The sequence below is a fragment of the Panthera tigris genome, chromosome D2, assembly GCF_018350195.1.
Source record: "Panthera tigris isolate Pti1 chromosome D2, P.tigris_Pti1_mat1.1, whole genome shotgun sequence".
In the NCBI taxonomy this organism is placed as follows: domain Eukaryota; kingdom Metazoa; phylum Chordata; class Mammalia; order Carnivora; family Felidae; genus Panthera; species Panthera tigris.
In genome coordinates this window covers 79,571,268-79,596,173 of record NC_056670.1, presented here as the reverse complement: position 1 = coordinate 79,596,173, position 24,906 = coordinate 79,571,268, and the positions used below count along the sequence as shown (strand labels likewise).

General features: G+C 42.1%; 1 protein-coding gene across 8 annotated transcripts in view; it reads right to left on the bottom strand.

The window, feature by feature from the left end:
• The window catches only part of ZRANB1 (zinc finger RANBP2-type containing 1), a 63,283-nt gene that overhangs the window by 11,946 nt on the left and 26,431 nt on the right, over positions 1-24,906 (bottom strand). For 7 of the 8 annotated variants that reach the window (XM_042961270.1, XM_042961272.1, XM_042961271.1 and 4 more), the window contains 2 exons: positions 6,441-6,628; positions 2,055-2,208 (listed from right to left, as the gene is read on the bottom strand). In XM_042961270.1, the coding sequence (XP_042817204.1) occupies positions 2,055-2,208; positions 6,441-6,628 (342 nt within the window). Of the gene's footprint in view, positions 1-2,054; positions 2,209-6,440; positions 6,629-10,732; positions 10,855-24,906 lie in introns of all 8 variants that reach the window. The other variant, XM_015536459.2, reaches the window with a different exon arrangement.

Here is a 24,906-nt window from a genome sequence, read left to right as displayed (position 1 = left end):
GTAATGTGTGTGCATACATGTAAAGTAAAATATTTTCTTTCTGTACTTCATTATCAAAACTGTTGTCTACCTAAAAATAATATAAAGTATATCTGGACCAATAATTGCATATAACTATTGTCAAAAAGACAATACTGGTAAAGAAGTGTAAAAAGGGACCCTTGTGCACAGTCAGTGGGAATGTAAACTGGTGTAGCCACCACTTAAAACAGGGTCCTCAAAAAGTTAGAAGTATCATCTGATCCAGCAATCCCACATCAGTGTGTGTGTGTGTGTGTGTGTGTGTGTGTGTGTGTGTATCCGAAGTAAATGAAAACAGGATATCGAAGAGGTACCGAACCCCCATGTTTGTTGCAGCATTACTCACAACAGCCAAGATACAGAAACAACCTAAGTGTCCATCGATGGATGAGTGAATAGAGATGTGGGGTGTGAATGTGTGTGTGTGTGTGTGTGTATGTGTAAAATGACATGTTATGAGTGTGTAAAATGACATGTTATTATTCAGCCAGGTGAAAAAAAGAAATCCTACCATTTGCAACAACATGGATGGACCTTGAGGGCATTAGGTTAAGTGGAATTAGCCGGAGAAAGACAAGACCAAAAAAAAAAAAAAAAAAGTCAAACTCATAGAAACAGGGTAGAAAAGAGGTTAGTAACAGCTTGGGCAAGGGAGGAAGATAAAAAATTGGTAAAAGAGTACAAAAGCTTCCAAGCTATAAAATGAATAATGTTGAAGACCTAAGGAAACACCATGGTAAATAACTATTTAACACTGTGTTGTATAACTGAGATTTGCTAGGAGAAGTTACATGTTCCAATGGAAAAAAGATACATAAACATGGGATGGTGGGTGTGTTAATTAACTGGGTGGGGGGAATCCTTTCACAATTTGTGCAAGGATGAAATCACAATAGACACTTTAAATATTTGACAAGTAAATGACAACTCTCTCTCATTAAAACTGAAATAAAAGGAAAAAAAAAGAGCAGAGCTATCTGATATTCAAGTTAGCGGTAATAGTAACAACCACATACAAATGTTTATCTTCCCTGGTCTCCCCACACTCTCAACCGACCTCTGCTCAGACCTATTGTTTTCAGACTTCAGAATCTTCTCATAAAAGCTAACGAACCATTAATTTTTGGCACACAGATCTCTGGTTCTGTCATCCTCCTCAAATTCTCTACGGTTTGTTCAGTTTGCTAATGGAGCGGTCTACAGTAAAAAGCATTCCCCTTAAAAATTCTTTAAAAAAAAATTTTTTTTTTAAGCTATTTTCAAGTCAGAGTAAAAATCTAAACATCACCAGAGTAAGCTTAAATATACAGAGTGCACTTCAAGTGAAATCTGATTTTAAAAGTCTTAGTGATGATCTCCTACCATTGGTACACGCCCGTGTTTATGTCTATATAAAAGCTCAAGACACGTAGAATCAAGATGGAAGCTTTCTTTTAGAAACTTTTGGTGTTTGGTGCATTTATTCAACGCCAAATGACCAAAAGGATCCCGGAAGACACTTCCAACTGTCACTGAATGGAAAAATGAAAAGCTGCGTCACAAACATGGTAGAAATTGATATAATGAGTGAAGAACATAGTAACGACACTTTCAAAAGAATGCCAGCATCTTCGATTCAAAAAATCTGACTCCACCCATCAAAAGCCCATGTTCTAATCCTATCTCCTGATACCAATAACCAATGCCTGTGTAATTTTAAAATAGGCATGAATAAGAAAAAAAAAGTACACTGATAATATCCTAAAGTAAAACTGGAGAGAAAAATAAATGGCTAAAACAGATTTTTTGAAACATCTAAGGCCCACACCGAAATCAGTGATTATCAGCTGCTATCTTCCTACCAGATCCAAAGCTGAAGTTTTACAAGGAGCCCCTGGACTGGTCACTTCCAGGATAAATACGGTAGTCAAGCAATTTAAAATGCACACATAGTAGCTAAGTCATCTGCTTTAACAGAAACCACTTCACTCACACACAACAAAAACAATTATAATGAAGTGAACATTTCTTTTCACACTGAAATTTGGAGTTACCTGCTGGCAACGTAAATGTTACAAGGTCAGTGAGAAAATAGCAAGCAAAATCCCCCTTTCTCTGATGAAGAGAGGCAGCGATCTCTCGCCGGATTTGTTCTGTCAGTTCGGGACACACCATTGCAGGAATACACTTGGCTGCTTGTTGAGACACCTTAAATACAAAAGAAACTTTCCTCTGCATCTCATTTAACATGAACGTTAACGTAAGCAGAAAACAACAGTACTTAAAAGAAATGACCAAACCTTCCCCGTAACTCAGGGTGTTGTTTTGTTCATTTTAAAATGGATTAGGCACTATTTCCTCACCAGTGGAAGTACGGGTCAGTACAACTTTCCAGGAGGAAATTTACTTCTTAGGAATTTCTCCCAAGGAAATAAAATTTATGTAAAATGGTGTTGTTCACAAAGGTTCATCCTAGGGAGAGGGAGGGAGGACAGAAAACCACCTAAGTAAAACTAAGCATCATGCCCCCAATAAAAGCATTCTTAAAAAACAGGAAATTCCAGCTCATGGAGAAAGAGGAAAGTGCAAACACTCTTCTCCCGCTGGGTTAAGTAAGAATATTTCAAGTACCTTCACGTGGAATAAGGAAAGCATGACATTTTTGAAGGGTTAGTTCCCACTGACCTCAAATCCTTCCCCATCTGTTATAATTCTGAATATGTAAAAAAGCAGCTGGCTTCTCTAAGTGTAAAAGAGACAGCAAACATTCGAAGTCTAGCCCGACAGGAATGAAATGTGAGCACTGATGTAGGTAGTGAGCACTCCGACAGAGAACTTCTAAACAAGGAGATGGCTAGAACCTTCCTTTTCTTTTTAATGATGGATAGCCACAAAAGCAGCAGAGATATTTTACATTTAAGCCGTCTGCCTTTGTGGAGCTCAAAAACTCGGCATACAAAGAGTTTTGAAATCAAAGGTGAGTATCCTCTACAGAGGAAGGGAGTCTGGTGTGAATCCTGTGTGAGCCAGTCACTGGACCACAACCACTGACCTCTGACCTATGAACGTTTCCAGTCACAAGTGGGGTCTGGAGCAGATCTGCCAATAAGCCACTCGCAGTTTGACCAATAACGTCATCTACATTGGGGACGATGAACTGTAATTTTTATTAAGGTAAGTGAACAGGGTCTCAAAAACCCTGCATACCCAACACAAGCATCAGACATCGTATTCTGAAAAATCCTACATGAAAATTCAGTGCTTCTAAATTTTACTGGCCAGGATTACCAGTAACAATGAAATTCTTACTACCTCTTAACTCCATAAATCCAATCATTATGTGACACTCCAATTATGGAAAACGAAGTATCAAGTATTTTCAGAATATAACAATTTCTCAAGTAACAGTTTAAATGGATCCCAAAATAAATTCAAAAACAGCAGATTCTAATCTGCTAGTCCTCTGCCCTGTTCCAAAACCTGGGACGGTTTCTTCAAAAACAAGTTGATCTGTGACATGAAAACTGCGAACACCCCGCATTCCTGTAAGGGGAACCTTACGGCGGGGGGTGGTCACGCGTCCTCCTCCCACCGCCGTCCTTCAGCCCCGGACCCTGTCCGCCTACCCCTTCGTCTCCTAGCCTCTTCAACCCTATCTCCTTAGGCTAGTAATTCTTAACTTCGAGCACGTGAACTTGTTGGGAAGGATCGGTGAACCTAAGTTTTCATTAAATTTAAATCCTTCATTTTCACTAACCACTGGCCTAGATTTAAAATGCATTCCCTTATAAGTCACAAAGCTAATATTCTGAAAAACTACTATTTCAATATAACTGGCTTCCTTTATGATCTTTTTTATTTTATGCATTTAAAAACAGTACTTTGAAAGGGAGCCCACAGATTCCACCACACTACCAACAAAGTCTATGGCCTAATATCCAATTAAAACCCCTGCCTCACAGATCCCCAAAATATAGCGTTCTCCTGTTCTCATCCGCCAAAGTATCTGGCTCTGTCCTCTCTCTGCAGACACCTCCCTAAGTCCAATCTCCCTCCTGGCCCTTTCAGTGACGTCCTCCGGAGTGTCTATTCCACTGAGACTAAATTCCACAACCAATTTGGTTATTTCCCTGGAAATCCACCCCCCTTCCACCTCTCCCACAGTGCACCAGGGTTGGTCTCTGTGTCCCAAATATGGCAAAAAGGATGGTATGTCACTTCCTAAATTAGGTTGTATCTAAACGACACCGAAGCTTCCATTTGGATCACAGGCGCGCGCTTGGTCTCTCAGATCACTTGTTCTGGGTGAACCCTGTCCTATGGAGAGGCCCGTGTGACAAGGTTAGAAGCCTCCTACCGACACCCACGTGAGTGTGCCTGGAACCAGATCCTCCAGCCCCATCAAGCCTTTTGACAACGGCAGCTCTGAACATTTGACTGTAACCTCATGAGAACCTGAGCCAAAATCATTCGGCCAGGCTGCTCCTGGACCCTTCACCCTCCGGAACTGTGGGAGAAAACAGCGGTTTGTGGACTAAAGCTTAGCAAAGTTGAGGTGCTCTGTTAGGCAGTAAATGACAAACACCCTGGGGCTCTAGTGCCTTCCCACGGTTAGTCCCCAGACTGCTCTTAGGAGGCCAGGGCTTACAACAGCCCTGCAACGTTCTCAGCCCTCTACCAGCCTGGGGGGAGCCCAGGAACCCCCTATGGACTTGAGCCTTGGTTCACAGCTGCCCTCTCCATCCAGTCTCCTGCCACCACCAGCAACTACTGCCCCAAACACTGGCTCTGCCAATATACAACGCAAATGTAGCCAGACCTCAGACACCACAGAAAGTACCTCTAACTGTCCCGTCCCCTGTTCCAGAACACTGGTCCTTCTAATCACACTGCTGCTTTTCCAACTGTCCCTTCCCCTGACCTATCCGCAGTAGGCCTGCCCTCTGTTCACACCGTGGCTATCTCTCAAGCCCTCCCCCCTCCTCTATCAGGTGCCTCTGGTGTCACCTGACCCTCACCGCACTAAACAATGGCTAGCCATTTCAACCGTGTTTCCAGGTAACCTTCATATCCCTTGATCCCCCCGCGGTGCTTTGTACACAATGGTTCCCAAATACATACAGACAAATCTGCGTATGTAAATATGTATAAGCATACCAGAGAAGACCTATACTGACAAAAATCACAATCTACAACTGATCTGACTCTCTACACTTTTTCTCCATTTCCCTTATAATTAAAAGAATTACCTGCACAATGTGGTCGCATCCTGAATCGTTCATTTGCAATCGTTTGTGACATCTGTATGGTTATCTAAGGCCAAAAGCTCAGAAGCAACTTGATCCCTCCCTCTCCACTGCTCCTCACATCCAGTCTGTCTCCTTGATCCTGACTCCATCAGCACCAGCTCTCTCAAAGGGACCCGCTTCTTTGCACTCCCGTAAGGGCAGAGCCCTCGAAAGCATCACGCGGTGCCCTCCTAACGAGGCTTCCACTCTCCAATCCACAGCAGCCAAAACACCCATCTGGTCACTCCCAAGGCCACGCTGAGCAGCTCTGCAAATTCCTGAGCTCACCACAAACACCACCACCAGGGCCTCCAAATAAACGGTTTCCTCAACTCCCTTCTCTCCTCCACCCACTTACGAGGCTAAGTACTTCTCCTCCTTCAGACCCCCACTACAATGTTACCTGCTCTCCATGAGAAGGTGAGATACCCCGAAACACTTTCTCAGGTACTCCCACAGCACTTGGCATTCGTATCTATGCCAACACACTCTATACAGAATGACTGTATAGAGTTTATTTCTCTCTACTTTTCTGGAGACTCGGTAAAGGAAGAGCCAGTGTCTTCCCAATTACATCCCTGTTTAACACAGTGCCTAGCACACAGAAGGTACTTGATAAATATCAGGTGAATGAAATGAATGAAAGACACATCCTACCATTTTTTTAATCCAAGAGAGGATTCAGGTATCGTGGCAAAATGTCCCGTTTTTAAAACATACACCCTTGGGGCGCCTGGGTGGCTCGGTCGGTTGGGCGGCCGACTCTGGCTCAGGTCACGATCTCACAGTCCGTTAGTCTGTGAGTTGAGCCCCACGTCAGGCTCTGTGCTGACAGCTCAGAGCCTGGAGCCTGCCCTGAGTTCTGCGTCTCCCTCTCTCTCTCCGCACCTCCTCCACTCGCACCCCGTCTCTCTCTCTCAAAAATAAACAAACATTAAAAAAATTTTTTTAAATAAAAATAAAAATAAATAAAACATACACCCTTAAGAATTATATGCTGCTGAAGTCTCAAGTTTAGTGTGAATTTATAAAGGGAGTAGAAAAATCTAAAACATTTAAGAACAGTTTAGAAAACCATCACATCAAAAATGAAAACTAATGAACACAGTTCCTTCATATAAAACAATGTTTAACCAAAATGGCCATACTCACCTCTGTAAGCAATATTGCTAGCATGTCCTGCCTCTGAAAACGTATAGCCAGATGTACAAGGGTGTAGCCAACATCAAAAGCAGAAGGGCGGTTCAGCAAGCGCACTTCGTCCGCAGTGAGCTGACGCGCAATGTCCCCTCCTGATGACTTATATGCTTCTATAGCAGCTAGATCACCTTCTACCACCCCTAGAACAAACATCAAGACAGAAAAGAGTTTAATCCTATTTTCCTTCAAAAGGCATATCCTGTTACATTCACTCTAAACCCTTCTGAGTATTTCTCTAGGATTCCTGGACCCTGGGGCAACATTTAAATGTCCTAAAAGAATAGTAAAGAAAATTAGCGAATTCCTGGGTAATTTCTTTCCAGAACCAGAACTACCTATTTAGGTACCTACCTTCACATCAGTGCTGGCTCCAGGCTCTGGTGAGGTTTCGAGGAATCATTAGAACGTATTGACTGGATCAAAGATCAGTAATCTTAGTATGAGAAACTAGACTTTACAGAAGACACTACACTCCTGTTCTGCTCCTGCCTCTGCAGAAGCCAAGGAGACAGGGATGTGCTTCCTGTTGGCTCTGGGCTCTCCTGCCCCTCACACTGCAATTCTCTAACCTGAAACAGATGCGGAGCCTTCCGTACTGCTGTTAGCTTCGAAACAACTCAGAGCAATTAAAACCATTTTCTTTTTTTTTTTTTAATATGAAATTTATCGTCAAACTGGTTTCCGTACAACACCCAGTACTCATCCCAAAGTAAGCAACATTTTGATTTCAGAACCTCTCACAGCCAAGTCTTCCTTACAGTCATTAAGTATCGATACAGTAAAACTTGAACCGGATGAGTTAGAACAAAAATATGCTGAAAGGAAACATTACAGATCAGTTGGGGGACAGAGAAGAAACAACTATCACTTTGTCCAAATCCATAAAGAACTTTCTGTTCCCATGAAACCACGTTACTAATCTTAACACAAATTAATGTTAAGATAGTAATCCTATTTAGTAAGCAGTACAGTACACACATCTATGAATAATAGCCTTGACAAAAAAATAAAGGCGTAGGTAAGCTTCAATTTACCTCAGTGTTACACACACACACACACACCCCAAGACTGTAGGAACAAGTAATTTTAAGTGTTTCCTAAGTTACATCATGAAAAATGTGTTGGGTAAAACGCTAAAACTAGCTAAAAATATTCATAGCATATTCTTTAAAAGCATTTTTTTATTGTCATCTTGAATTAGAGAAATAGGAACTATTCCTCGGAGAAAAACAGACTGGTACAATGCAACAATTTCTCCCAGTTATTAAAAAGAGCAAACCTTGGGGCGCCTGGGTGTCTCAGTTGGTTAAGCGGCCAACTCTTGGTTTCAGCTCAGGTTATGATACCACGGTCGGTGAGTTCGAGCCCCGCATCAGGCTCTGTGCTGTCTCCCCTCCCTCCCTCCCTCCCTCTCCCTCCCCAAAAAATAAACATTAAAAAAAATAATTAATTTTAAAAAAATAAATAAAAATTAAATATAAATAAAAAGATCAAAGCTTTAAAATGATAATTCCCATGTTCCCTGAATGCCCATGACACAGAAAGCACCATGCTAGGCAGTATGAGAAGCACAGACAGTAAGAACAGGATTCCTATATTCAAAACAGCCCTTTATCATCACATCTGTGGGCCATAAAAGGCCAGCTTCAAAAGTTTTCAGACTCTGCCGTCAAAGACCCTTTCTGCAAATCTAGACCCACTCTCCAGAAAAAGGACACCATGCTGCCAACACACACATTTTTCAGGTGAAGAATCCAAGGTATCAAATGAGAACACCTCCTTACAGGAACTTTTATTTTCACAGCAATGTAGGTCAATCCCTTCTTCAACAGAAACACCTAAGTGCAGCCGTAACCCCCCACCTCCACTACAGAAGGGGCTTTAAAACACCCTTAGGAGGCACAGCGCCCTACAGAAGTCATCAGGGTTACAGCGTGACACGGCTGGCATGAATCTTCTCCAAAGGGCGAGCCTTAAGAACAGACACAGAAATCCTACTTGAAATAAAAAACAAATCTACGGTTATCAAGTACACAAAAAACTAAAATTTCTGCCTAACTTGTGTTAGTGAACAGACGAGAATCATCAAAGAAAGCTTGTAACCTTTTCAATAATTTAATGTCATTCATCTTTTTAGAACCAAATATGCCCTAGGCCATTTCCTCTTGTGTATATACTACCTCCTTGTGAAGGCGACCCGAGTCCTAGTTTCCAGGTGCCTGCAGAATCACTGCACCTTTTACAGGTTTTAAGCTTTAGCCTAAGAAAATATAAGTTTATAAAGTTTCTTTACAGGACACAAGAAATGTTCTAAGCTCTGCCAAAAGCAACCCAAGGACCACAAAGACAGAACAACAGATGTGAAAAGATAAAGAGGAAGCCCTGCCCGGTGCACGTACACGCGCCCGGTTAGGCACGTGTGCAACGCGCACAGTTCTGTTCCCCGCCGATGCAGGTGACTGCCAACCAACACGGTTCTTCTGGCTGCAGGAAGGCGAGGTCTTCTAAATCACTGTCTTCACTATTCTAGCTAACTCACCGTGCAGCTGACATCTAGAAGAACCTCCTCTTAGAAATTCTGCCTTAAGAATTCATTTCCTCGCTCATGTTTCTGAGGGATCTCTGTAATTAGAAACTAGCATAATCAAAGGGGGGGGGGGAGGCACAGCGCGCTCTGGGATTATGATTTACAACGTCTCCCGATCAGCCTTCAAAGTGAGTGTTGTTTTTGTTTTTTGAAAATATAAACAGAATGTCAAATAGTGAAATGCACGGTACAGCAATTCTATCTCAATCGTGCGGATACACACATACACACAAAACCAAGACTTCTATCTGCCCTAATCCAAATACCAAAACCACTCCTTCCGCCAGCCCCCGACCGCGCACTGAAGTGCAGACCGGGTGCTGCCGCTCCTCAGCGCGCCCCCCGGCACGAAGGACACCCAGGAGGGCAGGAAACGGGAATGAAGAGATTAGAGACTTTGTTCTCTCTTCTTCACAGCACAAAATCCTCCACATCTTCTAGAACACGAAAAACACAAATTTAAGTATAGGCACAAAGTAATGTTTTGAAGAAAAATATTTTATTATCTAATGTCTGGGGAACAGAGGATTCCATTCTTGTCATTAACCGTAATTAAGAACTCACAGTTTCAGTTACCGGTGAATCTTCAGCTACAAACATGAGTACCGTTATTACAAATTTCATGAGACTGTCGCTGAACTGTCCAAATTTTGGGACTATCTTAATGACACGTTGTTCAAGGACAGCTACCGATTGAAGTTTAGACAGTTTCTTGACAGATGAAGTTTTCGCTGTAAACGGGATATTTAAAAGGATCTGGCCCATACTCAGATCATGTAAAGTTTTAGCTACCAAATGTTTTCTACTTAGGGGGAAAAAAGTATCCGATTATACGCAAAACAACTTACAAAAAGTCTTTTGAGTTCTTCACATAACATTTTTACCACCTCTAAAATCAGGCGATAAAGAAAAGGAGGAAGAGGGGAGAAGAGCTGGTAGGCAGGAAAAGCCAGCAAAATAAACCAAGTGGTAAAATCTCACTTGGTGTAACAATGACCAGGAAAAAGTTCCAGCAGAAGACAGGTGATGTGCACATGCCTTCCTCCACTGACCCCCCATACGGCCTCCAAGAGCAACTGAAACATCTTTCTCCTCGTTGTTTTCCTTTTTAAACTTAACAATGTATTATTCCACGTTCTGTCCCTTCTTCCCCCATGCTATGAAGGCAAACTGAACGGACAGCTGAAGGCTTCCGAGAAGATGAACTTTATAAAACTAACCTCTGGTTACCAACACACATTCGAAACTGAGTGAAATACACAGCCAACTATGCAGCGGTGCAGACTACAGGTAATGGAAAGGGTTAATATCCTTTTAAAAACATGAATGCCTAGAGGTAGATGAAAGTTACTACATGTTACAAATATGAAGTGTAAAAATAAAAGTTCATATTGTTCTATAAGCTGGGCCAGGTGTGGGATTTAACACACTTTGAAGCCACGGGTCATGACTCACTGGGGACTTCACAGCTACTATGGAACTCCGTTGGTCAGAATATGGAGCTGGCTCATAGATGTTTAGAAAACAGACTTATTTTTTTCCCCCATATATGGCACAGTTTTCAAAGTTTTGCCTTATTTTCTTTTATGACATAAAATCATAATGGTAACTAACTTTGAAAAGAATGCCAAATGGTAAAAAAAAAGCCAGGACTTACCTGAGCCCACATGGGCCAGCTCAACACTACCCTGGAGTTCTATGGTAGCTGTGACATCACAGCAGGGTTTATGCTGTGGGGTCAGGGTGGACTTGGAGTCAGCTGGCACAATTTCAGGAGCCCTTAAAGAGAAAAGTTAGTTTTAAGTGGTAATGTTCATAACGTCCTTTACCGTGGTCAGTAGAAAGGTGCAGACGCGGCTGTGGCTACAATGTCTGGGTAGCCTTCCTCCACCCGGAGTTCAGCTCGCGTAGGTGGTTTTGCGTAATAAAAAGAAATCTCTACCACCCAGTAATACTTGTTCTTTATATTCCTAACCATTTGGCTATAGTTCAATCATGAACTTGGCTTAGATATTCATATTTGCAGTAATCTCTTTCAGTACTCAAAACACGAGCTATGTTTTTGAATAAAATGACCTCAGCACTTTTTTAAGTGTATCTTCGAGTGGGCACAGGCTCACGGCCAATCCCAGAAATAGTGTAAGCAGCCCAGACCACCACCTAAAGGCATTATTCACATAATAACCAATGGCAGCAAGTGAAAATTTACCACTTCTATTCCTAGAATAGTGCTACAGAACAATAACCTTTTCCAAAAAATGAAAATCGCAAATTGGAAATAAATTCTTTAATCTATACTATATCAAGATGAACTCCTATATTCAATTCATTCAATAAACTCATTGTTATGAAAACATCTTCTTTAGAATAAAAGATTCAGTCATAGAGAAGTCAAAATAATCTCTAATTAAGGCCTTTAAATGTTCCATTATTAATCATGACAAACTGCACCAAATATAATTTATACTTTGGAGCTTTTACGTCTTTACATCTCTGATCAGATTATTAACAACCCAACTGCTGTGGAAATATACAAATCCCCAAAGTCACGAAAAACTATGTGGATCAATAGATCCCTTCAGACGAAAGAAGATCTCGCCATGCAGAAAGCATTACTGCTGAAAGCCCAATGGAAGGACCTAAATGAACAGGCGCCAAGTTCTTTGGGAAGGGAGGGGATCGGAGATGAGGGCCAGTGTCAACAAATTAAAGAAGATGGATGGGAGTTGAAATTAAAAAGGTCACCAAAAATATTGCCCAAAAGAGTCAACTGAGGGGATATTAAGGCTCTTCAAAACCTAGGGTTCTAGGGGCACCTGGGTGGCTCAGTTAGTTGGGCATCTTGATTTCAGCTCAGGTCCTGATCCTAGGGTCATAGGATCATGGGAGCCACGAGTCAGGCTCCAGAATGAGCGTGAAGCCTGCTTAATTTTTTCTCTTTCTCTCCTCCCTCTGCCCCTCTCCCCAGCTCACACTGTCTCACTCTCTCCAATACACACACACACAACAACAACAACAACAACAACAACAAACCTAGGGTTCCAATTATATAAAATAGTATGTCAAAACCACAACCACCACTAAAATCAAGTCCCCAAAGTTTTCTGGCTCCAAGTAAAAATCTCACCTGCAACAAGGCCAAGTTATCCTGGCTGAATGTAAAACCAAATTCTGGAGTTTTAGAATTACACTATTTTAGGTAGGCCTGGAGTGATTATTGAATAATCTAACCCACTCTGTTTTTCAAGTTGTAAAAGAGTCTCTAAAAGGAAAAACTCACGCCATGTAGCATTATTACACTGTTCATAATACAGCCATGTAACTCTTCTAGCCAAAAACACTGATAGAATTAAGACATTCATCAAATTGAAAGAGGTGCTAAAATGTAACTGAGTCCATCTTGATAAGGTCCCGAGGTGGAAGTATAAAACAAGAACGTCCCTATAATTTGCCACTTCAAGAGAAAGTTCCACAGCTTCAGTTAACATTCGTGGCCACGCAAGTATCCACATAAGCAGAGTGGTCGATTTTCCTCATAAATTTCAGGCCCAAATATCCAACAACCCAGTTGACAGCCTCACTACATCATGTCTAAAACTCAACTTGACGTCTCCTACGTTTAGGAAAAAAATGATCCGACCCAAGTGCCCAAACCAAAAAAACCCAGGACATCTTTCTTAACTCGAGTCTCCTCTCCCCTAAGCCCCCAGAACAATTTGCCAAGTTTTATCAATCCTGCCTTTTAAAAAGTCTCTCAAATACATCCCCACCCCATCTCCACTGCCTCTATCCTAGGTGAAGACTGCAATCGCCCTCACCTAGATCGCAGTAATGTTCTCGTAAGCGATCGGCTTGCCTCTAAGCGCTGCCCCTTTCCAATCCAGTCTCCACGCTATGATCCCAGTGATCTTCCTAAACCACGAATCCGATTAAGACAGTCTCCCTCCAGATGTTTACCAGCGTCCTGTGTTAAGAACTAAACTCCCTGACCAGGTCAACAGGCCCGGAAAGGTTCAGCATCACCCTGCACAGTTACCTGCAGCTCCCAGACTACACATCAATCCCACTAACTTCACCAGTTTGATGGACAGGCCATGCTCTCTGGACTCTGAGGTCTGAACACATACCATTCCCTCAGATCAAAACTCTCTTCCTTCTTCTGTGTGAGGTTCTGGCTTAGATGTCACTTCCTCCTATAAGCCCTCTCCACATCTTCAAATGAGATTCGAGTATATACGCCTCTAGCACCCCTGCCCTTCCTCTACCGAACTTCTCGCACTATACCGGCTTGTTGAATTTTATCTTCCTCTACCAGAGCACAAGCTCGCTGAGAGCCATGGCTTCTTCCACAGTGCTTGGGAACACACTCCACGAATATCTAAATGTGTAAATAAATGGACCAACAAAGAAAAAGTAAAAACTAAGTCAATTCTGGAAAGCAACTGGAGGGTGGAACAGGCTGAATATCTGCCTTGTCAGACTTTTAAATACATAATAAAGCCATAATTATTTAAGCAAAAGTGTGATACTGATGTAAAAAACATCAAAATAAAGAGCCTCAAGATAAATGATGTAGAATCATTTTATGTATAACAGAACCACCCAAATCCATGGGAAAATAATTTAATAAATCACTAATGGAATTTAGAAAAATATTTTAAACCTTAATCTAAAAGACTGTGTAAGACAACAAAGATAAAGTGTTATTAGTATAAGTCTCCCCCTCACCCCCCCCACACACACAGAGGAGGAGGAGGAGGAGGGGGGAAAAGGGGGGGAGGAGGGGGGAGGAGGAGGGGGAAGAGGGGAGGAGGGGGAAGAGGGGAGGAGGGGGAAGAGGGGAGGAGGGGGAAGAGGGGAGGAGGGGGAAGAGGGGAGGAGGGGGAAGAGGGGAGGAGGGGGAAGAGGGGAGGAGGCGGAGGAGAAAGAAAATTTGCAACAAATATGACTGGTACATATTTTTGGTGTATTATTTATATTTAGACTTCATGTTAACTTGCTAAAATCACAAAGGAAAATGGACAGAAGACATAAATCAGAACAATTCAAAGAGAAAACTACAAATGACTAAACAAGGCAGCAGGCCTCCCTGACTAAGCCCCAGCAGAGATATGGCCACGCAGTCACCCTCACGATGGGCCATAATTCAGACAGGTTGTCCAGGCATCTATTCCCCAATATGCACAAAGTACCTTAAATATGTTCATATAATTTGATCATATAATCCCATTTCAGGGAACGTAAGAAAATAGTTAGAAATGCTGACAATTCTGCTCACCAAAACACTGTCCGAATAAAAAATTTTCAAATAACCCCAAAGGCTAATAATCAGGGGTAGGTTAACTGAGAGTACAGCAACTTGATGTCATACTACACATTCATTTTGTAAGAGATGAAAACATGTTAATTACCTCAAAATGTAAAGTTCGGCGCATATATATATATATGTATATAATTTTATATATATACACATATAATTTCAACTACACAAAAGTAAATGTAAAAAAACTGAAAATAACAAAAACATGGCAGATTTCCTCTAGACACTGCAGCTATAAACTTATTTTCTTCATCGCTTTCTTATCTCTGAAATAGTCTACAATGAGCATGCTCTGCTTTTATTATTTAAAAATGAACTAAACTCTCATGCTGTCACAAGAAGTCAGTACATAATGTCTAAATCTGATGAAACAAGAATACTGGCGTGTCCATTGGCAGATGAACAAAATGTGGTATATACGCACAATATTATTCAGCCTTAAAAATGAAGGAACTTCTGGGATGCCTGGGGGGCTCAGTCAGTTAAGCATCTGACTCTAGAATTCACAATCTCACGGTGCATGGGTTCGAACCCCACCTCGGGCTCGGTGCTGACAGCATGGAACCTGCTTGGGATTCTCTCTGGCCCTCCCTCACTCACTCAAGCGCTCTCTTTCTCTCTCTCTAAATAAATAAACAAACTTAAAAAACAAGTGCAAGGGAATTCTGCCACATGCTACGACATGGATGAACTCTGAAGACATTACACTAAATCGAGCAAGCCAGTCACGAAAGGACCGGCAATGCAGGACGGTAGTTATGTGAGACACAGAGGTCAGTCACGTTCAGAGACAGAAAACGGAATGGAAGCTGCCAGCGGCCGGGGGAGGGGAAATGGAGATGCCGTTTACGGACACAGAATTCAGTTTTGCAAAATGAAAAAAGTCCTAGAGATGGATGGTGGTGGCAACTGCACAGCGATATGAATGTACTTAATGCCACTGAACTGCACGCTTAAAAATGGTTAAGATGGCAAAAATTGTTTACGTACGTTTTACCACGATTAAAATAAATTTTTTAAAAAGTGGAAAAAATGCCACAAAGACACAATGCAGACATACCAGAGGTGCTGCTTCAAACACATCACCTATGTAGTATCCCCCCTCCAAATAAAGATAAATGTTTCAATCTAGTAATTTCCAAATCGAGTGTCACTCTGTGAAGAAAAAAAAAAATGCCTGAACTCTCTGAAAATGTTTATCTCATGAAAGAAATAAAGAGCCAAAACCAAAACCATCCGAGGCACTGTTTCGATCAGAAGACCTAAAGAGACAACACAAACACCTCAGATGCACGGTCCTTCCTGAATGTGGTCGGAGCTACAGCTAGTCCTAAGGCTGAATACGGACTCTGAGGAGTAAATTTTCTAGATAACTGTGTAGTTATGCAGGGAAAAGGTCTCTGTTCTCAGGACATACGTGCTTAACTTTTTAGGGGCAAAATGTCATGACATCTGCAATTACCCCTCAGATGGTTCAGGAAAAAGAGAAAGACAAACAGAAAGGGAGAGAGTAAATGCGGCAAAGTATTAACAAATGGAAAATCTAGATCAAAGGCAAATAGTATTCAATGTATTATCCTTGAAACTTTTCTGCAGGAAAGTTGAAATTTCTCAGAATAAAAGGTTGATGGGGGGGAAAGTTGTCTCTACACCACAGGACTGGAGGTGAAGAAGAAAATAGTTTTTCTTTATAAATTTCTTCTATACTGCTTGACTTTTTTAAACACGTGCATAGTTTATTTTAATAAATGTTTTAAATTAAAATTATTTTATGGTAAATAGTAAAGTTCAGTGGAGTCTAAACATATCTTTATATTTAATATTTAAACAATACATTTGGATTTTATAACTCAGTATGTTCATTTAACATAGTGCTTTTTAAAAATGAAAGGCTTGGGGCGCCTGGGTGGCTCAGTTGGTTAAGCATCCGACTTCAGCTCAGGTCACAATCTCGCGGTCCGTGGGTTCGAGCCTCGCGTCGGGCTCTGGGCTGATGGCTCGGGCTCTGGGCTGATGGCTCGGAGCCTGGAGCCTGCTTCCGTGTCTCCCTCTCTCTCTCTGCCCCTCCCCCGTTCATGCTCTGTCTCTCTCTGTCTCAAAAATAAATAAACGTTAAAAAAATTTTTTTTAAATAAATAAATAAAAATAAAAATGAAAGCCTTTACTAAGCCAATGCTGTGTATTCAAATGTCAGTATCATATACTCAAGAAATCACCCAACAGACTCCCTTTCTCAGCATAAGGGGGCACGTTATTAGTTGGCAGGCCAGTGTAATCAATCATTTCTAAAAGCCAAAAATTGCATCTCAGACCAAAGGCAACCAGAAGCATGCCGTGGGGAGGTCTATTTCTGCCATTCTCATCCATTTGCCTTAACAGACACACTCATTCCTGGAAGCTTTTCTCATCCCAGGAGTCAGAAAGCACTTTCAAAAGCCAGAATGCACTGGCCAGGGGAAAGAAAGTACGTGCATGTTCCCTACAGATGAGACTCTTTTACAATGCTGAGAATTATCTCAATTCTCTTAAAAATCACGACATAAAATTTTATTTTATATCCAGAGCTCAAATCACAAGAGAAAATTCTTAGAAACTTGAGGAAAAATAAGACAAAAGCTATCTGAAGATAATACTCCATTCACGACGCTAAAAAATAATTCTATTACCTGTAATATCAACTACCTTGGGTAGGAAGGAGATCCACAAGCCAGCATGTGTACAGAGCGAACAAGACGCCTCAGATTTTATACCTTCACCCACCCCACCCCACCCCACCCCCAAGTAAGAGTATCACAGAGAGTTAATGAAGGACATACAAGGCATTGCAGGCACTCTAGCAGCTAACTTTCCTTTTATGGAGGCAGGGCCAAAGATCTGCAGCAGGAGTCTGCATGTTTTTGGATTCTATTAAAAGCTTTTAATAGAATATGTTAACAAACCATTTTTATTTTTTATGTTCTTTAAAAAATACGAGGGTTTTAAACGTCAAAGACCAAAGGCCTTTTTCCAGGTTCTACCTGCATTAAGGAAAAAAGCAATGTATTAAAGGGAAAAGGACACTAAGTCAGAAGAGTTCTCTTTCAGTAAAATATTCAGTCTGATATCAATACAAAATCAAGTTCATAATCAAACAAAGTGGTCCATTAGCATCCTGGAATAAATCCAGCACTTGAAAAATAACCGTCACCTAAATCTATCAGAACAGTGAACAACTTCATTAGCTTCCTTTCTAAACCCCCAGAAGACGATCTCTAAAAATTAAGTATTAGAACAAAGATCTGCTCTGGGCTACCAAAAACTCACAAGTAGCAGTGGCCATGAAGCAGCTCCACAGGGCAGAAAAAAATCTGAAGACGGAAAATAGACTGTCCAAACAGCTGTGGTGTACCAAACTGAAAACAGGCAAACACAAGCAAAGCAAGCGGAACAAATGCTACAGAAATGCCACACTAAAGATCCTACAAGTATAAATACCACGGCCTAACCATGGAATGCCCAGAACTATCAGCAAAGGACAGACTATCTTGAGGCACAGCAATCAGCTTCATCTAGGCATATTCATTTAGCTGACCTGGAAAAAAGGAAGGACTGAAAACATGAATATTCACAGGCATCAAACATTATTCAAAAGTTTTTGTAACGGTACTCCTTTCAAACATATAGAGCAAAAACAAACCAAAAAACAAAAAACCACTGTGAGTAAGAAACATACATTTGATCTTCATCTACTGTTCCTGGCACATAACTGCTAAAACCTTTGTAATTTCCAAAGATCCCTAGGGGCATCTTTTGTTACAATATTAGTTTTGTTCCCAGTTCCTGAAATAGCTCCAGACAGATAAAGGGAAACCGAATGTCTTTTGTTATTCATAAAACAAGTTCCTTTCTCCACTTCTGATTTATGTTAATGAGGTGACTTTTGGAAAACTCCTAAGGATGGGGGCCGGTTGCCAGGGAAACCAACCTTGGGATTAGAGGGTTGGGAGTTTCAGCCCCGTCCCACTCCCACCTCCTGGGAAGAGGAGAGGAAAGGAGGACAGGAGGGGAGAGGAGGGGGGAGAGGAGGGAGGGGGAGACACGGGGGGGGGGGGGGGAGACAGGGGGAGGGGGAGAGGGGGGAGGGAGGGGGGAGGGAGAGGGGGAGGGAGAGGGGGAAAGGGGAGGGGAGAGGGGAGGGGGAGAGAGGGGGGAGAGGGGGGAGAGAGGGGGGAGAGAGGGGAGAAAGGGGAGGGAAGAGGGCAGGGGGAGAGGGGGAGAGAGGGGGAGAGAGGGGGGAGAGAGAGGGGGGAGAGAGGGGGAGGGGGGAGGGGGAGAGAGAAGGGAGAGAGGGGGGAGAGGAGAGAGGGGGGAGAGGAGAGAGAGGGGGGAGAGGAGAGAGAGGGGGGAGAGAGGAGAGAGAGGGGAGAGGAGAGAGAGAGGGGAGAGGGGAGAGAGAGGGGGGAGGGGAGAGAGAGGGGGGAGGGGAGAGAGAGGGGGGGGGAGGGGAGACGGGAGGGGAGAGGAGAGAGGGGGGAGGGGAGAGGGGAGGGGGGAGGGGAGAGGACAGACGGGAGGGGAGGGGAGGGGAGGGGAGGGGAGGGGAGGGGAGGGGAGGGGAGGGGAGGGGAGAGGAGAGGAGAGGAGAGGAGAGGAGAGGAGAGGAGAGGAGAGGAGAGGAGAGGAGAGGAGAGGAGAGGAGAGGAGAGGAGAGGAGAGGAGAGGAGAGGAGAGGAGAGAGGAGAGGAGCGGGAGGCTAAATTAATCACCGATGGCCAAAGATTTGATGGATCTCACCCGTGTAGGCCTCGGTAAAACCCCCTGAACTATGAGGGCTGGAAAGCTTCCAGGCCGATGAAAATGCAGAGGTGCTGGGAGCGTGGCAGCCAACACAGGACATGGAAAGCCCCTTCCCTTGCCCTCTGCATCTCTCCCACCTGGTTGTTCCAGAGTTCTAAGCTTTTATAATAAACCAGTCATCAGGTAAGTAAAAGGTTTTCCTGAGTTCTGTGAGCAATTCTCACAAATTAACTGAACCCAAGCAGCGGTGGTGGAAACCTATAATTTATAACCAGTAGATTAGAAGCCCAGGTGACCCCCTGAACTTGCTATTTGTAATTAAAAAAAAAAAAAAAAAATGCTGTTTGTATTAATTTCCTATTGCTGCCATAACAAATTATTACAAACACAGTGGCTTAAAATAATACAAACATTGTATCTTAAAATCTGGGCAAGACCAGAAGGTCCACGGGGCCCTCACCGGGCTAATAAAATCAGGTTTGCTCCTTGGGGAGGGGGCGGGGGCGCCTTGCCTTTTCCAGCTTACAAAGGCTGCCCTCATTCTGCAGCCCATGGCCCCTCATCACTAAGACCTCCACTGCTCCACTGTCACACTTCTTTCTGTGACACATGTTCTTTCGTCTCCCTCTCTTGTTTGCAAAGACCCTTATGATTATGCTGGGCCCACCTGGATAACAGAAGGTAATTTCTCCATCTCAGGGTCCTTCCCTTCTGCCATGCAAAGCAGCATATTCATATACTCTGGGGATTAGGATTTAAACATCTTGGGAGGCCTGGAAGGCGTCTCTGCCTGCTACACTATTTCAATCAGTCATGTAAATCCGAAAAGCAGAAGCAGCAAACCGTAGTGGGCCACAAAAAAATACAAATTTAGACACTAACTCCTCTTGCGGATAGTGTGTGTTGTAAGATGTTTCATGTTTTGTGCCCTCAGATAGTCATCAAGAAGGTATCTCTGTGCATCAAATTCATAATTTTTATTTTTTTAGCAAGTTAACAATTTTTAAAACTAGAGAATAGGGGCGCCCGGGTGGTTTAGTCGGTAAGCGTCCGACTTCAGCTCAACTCATGATCGGTTCAAGAGTTCGAGCCCCGCGTCGGGCTCTGTGCTGACAGCTCAGAGCCTGGAGCCTGTTTCCGATTCTGTGTCTCCCTCTCTCTCTGACCCTCCCCCACTCACACTCTGTCTCTCTCTCAAAAATAAACATTAAAATAAATTTTTTTTAATAAAAAAAATAAACTAGAGAACAGAAGCCTCTTCTATTTCCTTACAATAATTTATATACGCTGAGTTTCCTCTAAAGTTAAAAAGTCAGCCACAAAGACACCTTAATATATGGGCAAAATCGCAACTGTGTCTTAGGTCAAAGATTTCCTTTTCTGTTTTGTTCTGATGTGGTAATTTTCTTGGTTTATACCAGCTTATTATCATTCCAGTTCACACTACTACCATTTCCCAAAAACTAATCATAAAGGGCTTTTTCTTCCACTGAAACATAATAGGGGCATCTGGGTGGCTCAGTTGATTAAATAAGCATCCGACTCTTGATTTCTGCTCAGGTCATGATCTCACAGTTCATGAGATAGAGCCCTACGTCAGGCTCCGTGCTGACAGCACAGAGCCTGATTGGGACTCTCTCTCCCCATCTCTCTGCACCCTGCCCCTGTTCACATACGCACATGCACACTCTCTCTCAAAATAAATTTTTTTTTTTTTTTTTTTTTTTTTAATTTTAGGGGTGCCTGGCTGGCTCAATCGGTTGAGTGTCCGACTTCAGTTCAGGTCATGATCTCGTGGTTTGTGAGTTCGAACCCACGTCAAGCTCTGTGCTGACAGCTAGGAGCTTGGAGCCTGCTTCAGCTTGTGTGTCTTCCTCTCTCTCTACCTAGCCCCCGCTTGTGTGCTCGCTCGCTCTCTCTCAAAAATAAACATTAAAAAAATAATTAAAAATTTAAAAAAATTTTTAAAGAAATATTAATATAATTTTGTTTGGGTTATTGTACAACACTCATTTGACCAGATACACCATATCTCAAAACCAGGAATAAAAAAAGTCACCATGGAACATTATGTTTGCAATACATTTGTCTTTCCACAAAAAGAAAAACACTAACACAACTTTAATAAGTTTATTTTCTTGAGAAAAACCATCTATATGCATAATTCTTAAGAATGATACCAAATAAATCGAATATTTTTAAATGTAACAAGCCTATACCTTGCTAATTTGTTAAAATGAAAAAAAGGTAAAAAAACGAAAATGAACAAAGTTATTAGTGGAAGCAAACAAATACATTCTCACATGTCTGGCACCATACAAGCTTTAGGTATTTCTACAGGTGCATCTGGCACTCTGAAGCAGGTATATAGGAGACGGCAGACAGACAAGGGGCCAGAATACAATTGGCATCTATGGAGAAAACAGATGCCATAAATATTATTTTCAACACAGTTATGAGAAAAAGTGAAATAGATCAAATAGAACTATCTTTGTAGACAACTTGAAAGAAAAGGTTAATTCAAACATATTTTCTGTTTTCAGAATCATGTAAATTTTTAAACACATCAAGCTTCTGCTCAGGAATAATCCAGACTACAAGCCTCATGTGCCACTCCACCATGCTCACTGGTAAGGAGGTTCTGATTTAGCCTGCAAGTCAGTGATTCTCAACAGGGGACACCAGTGCACACACAGGTCACCACCCCAACGCTTGGGAGCAACAGGAGACATTACTGCTGCACAAATTCTCTATAATGTCACTGCCATGGGGCAACTGAATTATTTTCAGCATACAAATCCAGTTTCAACATGTACTTGTTATACAAGCTTGATTCTTCTTCCCCTACACCTTCAACACGCCCCCCACCCCCAATCTCAAATCCTTCCCATCTTCATTAGCAGGGTCACTGGAAAGTTAAACATAAGAAAGATGCATCTATTGTGTAAGACATGAGACAAATGCCAAACAGAAATAACAGATCCAACTACGACTGAATATGAAACAAGTAAAAATTTAATTTGCTTTAGGACTTTATAGCAAACACATGATTTTTTTCTTTATATCATATATTCATCAAATTGTCAAATATTCATCACTGAAGGCAGGAAGACAGAAGAATTTAAGGTAAAGAAATGACTTCAGACTTTTCAAATCCACAGACTGTCTAGTGATAAACTGAGGCCTGCCTCTTACAGTAAGACTCTATTATACCAACTTCCTACTTTTCTCTGACAAGGAGAAGTCAAGTTGGCTCCCACTGGGTCAAGCCCCAGGGGTAGTATGTAAAGTAAAAAATACAGAAAGCTAGGAAGAAAGCAAAAAAATCTAGAAATTCAGGAAAGGAGCGTAAAGTATGTATTCAGATCCCGGTTTCCAGAAGGGTTTATTCACTGACTGGTTCAACAAATACCTGAATGCCTGCTATATACCAGGCACTGTTTTAGGTACTAGGATATGCTGTGAACAACAAAAAATTCCTGGCCTTCACAAAGCTTAAATTCTAAGGAAGAAAGAGACAAATAATAAAGTGACCGAGTATACTGGAAAGTGACAACTGAAACGAAAATTAAAGCTGAGGAAAGGGAGTGAGGACAGGGCTGAAATTTTAGACACAGTCAGAGAGGCCTCACCGAGAAGGTAACAAATGAGAAAAGAACATATGTGACCAAATCCACTAATCCTGCAATCTAGAGAATGAGCAATCCAGACAGAGGAAACAGCAAGTGCAAAGGCTTGAGGCTCATCTGTTAGAGAAGAAAGGTGGCCACATGGGCTAAAGAGAAACTGAGAGCAACAGAAGGCTAGAAGGGAAACAATGTATGTGGGGGGAAGAAAGGTGCGGGGCACAGCTGAGGGTGGCCTACGGGGTCTTTGAGGGACTCTGACTTTTACTGTGAGCCACGCAGGCGATCACTGAGGAGTACTGAGCAGAGTTTTAAGAGAAGCTCCTATGTGGAGAATAGTTTGTAAAAGAGGACAAGGATCATGGTTTGGACAAGGGTAGTAAGAAGTGGTCGGATTCTGGATATATTTCGAAGGCAGAGCCAGTAAGATTTTCTGACAAGAAGGAAAGGAGTGAGAGAAAAAAGAGGAGAATCAGGAATGGCAGAGGCTTTTGGCACAGCCAGTGGAAAGATAAACATGCCATCAAGGGAGAGGGGGACCGGTTGGCTCAGTCGGTTAAGCGTCCCACTCATGGTCTCAGTTCAGGCCATGATCTTGCAGTTGGTCATCAGGCGCTCTGCACTGACAGAGCAGAGCCTGCTTGGGATTCCCTCTCTCTCTGTCTCTCTCTCTCTCTCTCTCTCTCTCTCTGTCCCCCCGCTAGTGCACTCTCAAAATAAAAATAAAAAACAATTTTTTTAGAAAGGGGAGAGAAGAACTGTGAAAGAATACACTTAATGGAGAGACCGGTTCAGTTTCAGCTTCGCTGAGTTGGCAAGAAATTTGAAATATTAGCTATTCAAGAGAAGATGTGGTATACACAGCTGGATGTACGAGTCCAGGATTCAGAAATACAAAACGTTATCACACGGATTTAATTTGGGATTCTTATGTGATCCCGTATCTTTTCAAGGGATCAACTTGGGCCACAAATTTAAATATGCTTCCAAGGGGCAACCAATTCACTGCAACAGAAGTAAAACGGCGTTAGGCAGTGCTGCCCTATTCTCGAGGGACATTATCTATCCAGTGGGAAAGGCAGTCTATGATTAGCACTGACATGACCTCCCAGAAAATACCTGGCACCAAACTGCAGACATTCCAGAGACAAGTGCATATTTAAATACACCTCTGCCCTTTCCATCCCGGTTCCCACCCCAGATTCCACTTTTACTGATGTCAGGTTTTGTTTGGCATTGCTGTCCCCGATGTCCTTCTCTCACCACATAAGATAATAATGATTCATGTGAAACTTACACTCAACAGCCATGTAAAAAAGAAACTCGCTCGATATTGTTGGCACTTCAGTTTACTTTTGCCTTCTTAACAACTGCATCTTCTTCATTCCTATTTTAACCGGCTACAAAGCTGGCCAGAAGTTGAGACTTTTTCCAATTTCAAAAGGGAAAGTCTCACATTTTATACTTAGTATAAATGTTACACTCAGTAAGCATTTTGTAATTAGCGTATATACCTCGGAGATGATTGTTTCACTATATGCGCTGCCAAAGGGAGCACAGAGATGATTTTCTTAAATGCCTAACATGGACAAGCCATTATACACCATATCTGATGAAATCTGGAGAACATAAGGCAGGCAGAAAAAGGGAAGTAAAGATTAATTTTCAGTACATGTGGACTTCTGTTAATTAACCCAACACAATGTAAACAGAAAAAAGTTTTAAACATATTTCAGTGATGTTTACAAATCAGGACAGGACTACTCAATAAAGACAGGGTCATTAATTTTTAGTACAACAGTTCAAAACCATATTGTATGGTGAACAAAAATATCTGTTGATAGGAAAGACAACGCACATTACCAAGAACCAAATACAATCAATACTTGGTCCTAAGACCCTAGAAATTCTGGAGTGGGTGGGAACAGTGACTTAATGACAAAGAAACTGTTTTGTAAACGAAACAAAAACAAATAAATACAATATTGGTCCTGCCGGCAGTTTTTGTTCCACCTTTAAAATGAGCTCACAGCTATCAAAATATGAAGTACAAGGATGGTTATCTCAAAAGACATAAGGATTATGTGGAAAGAAATAAAAGACAGCATC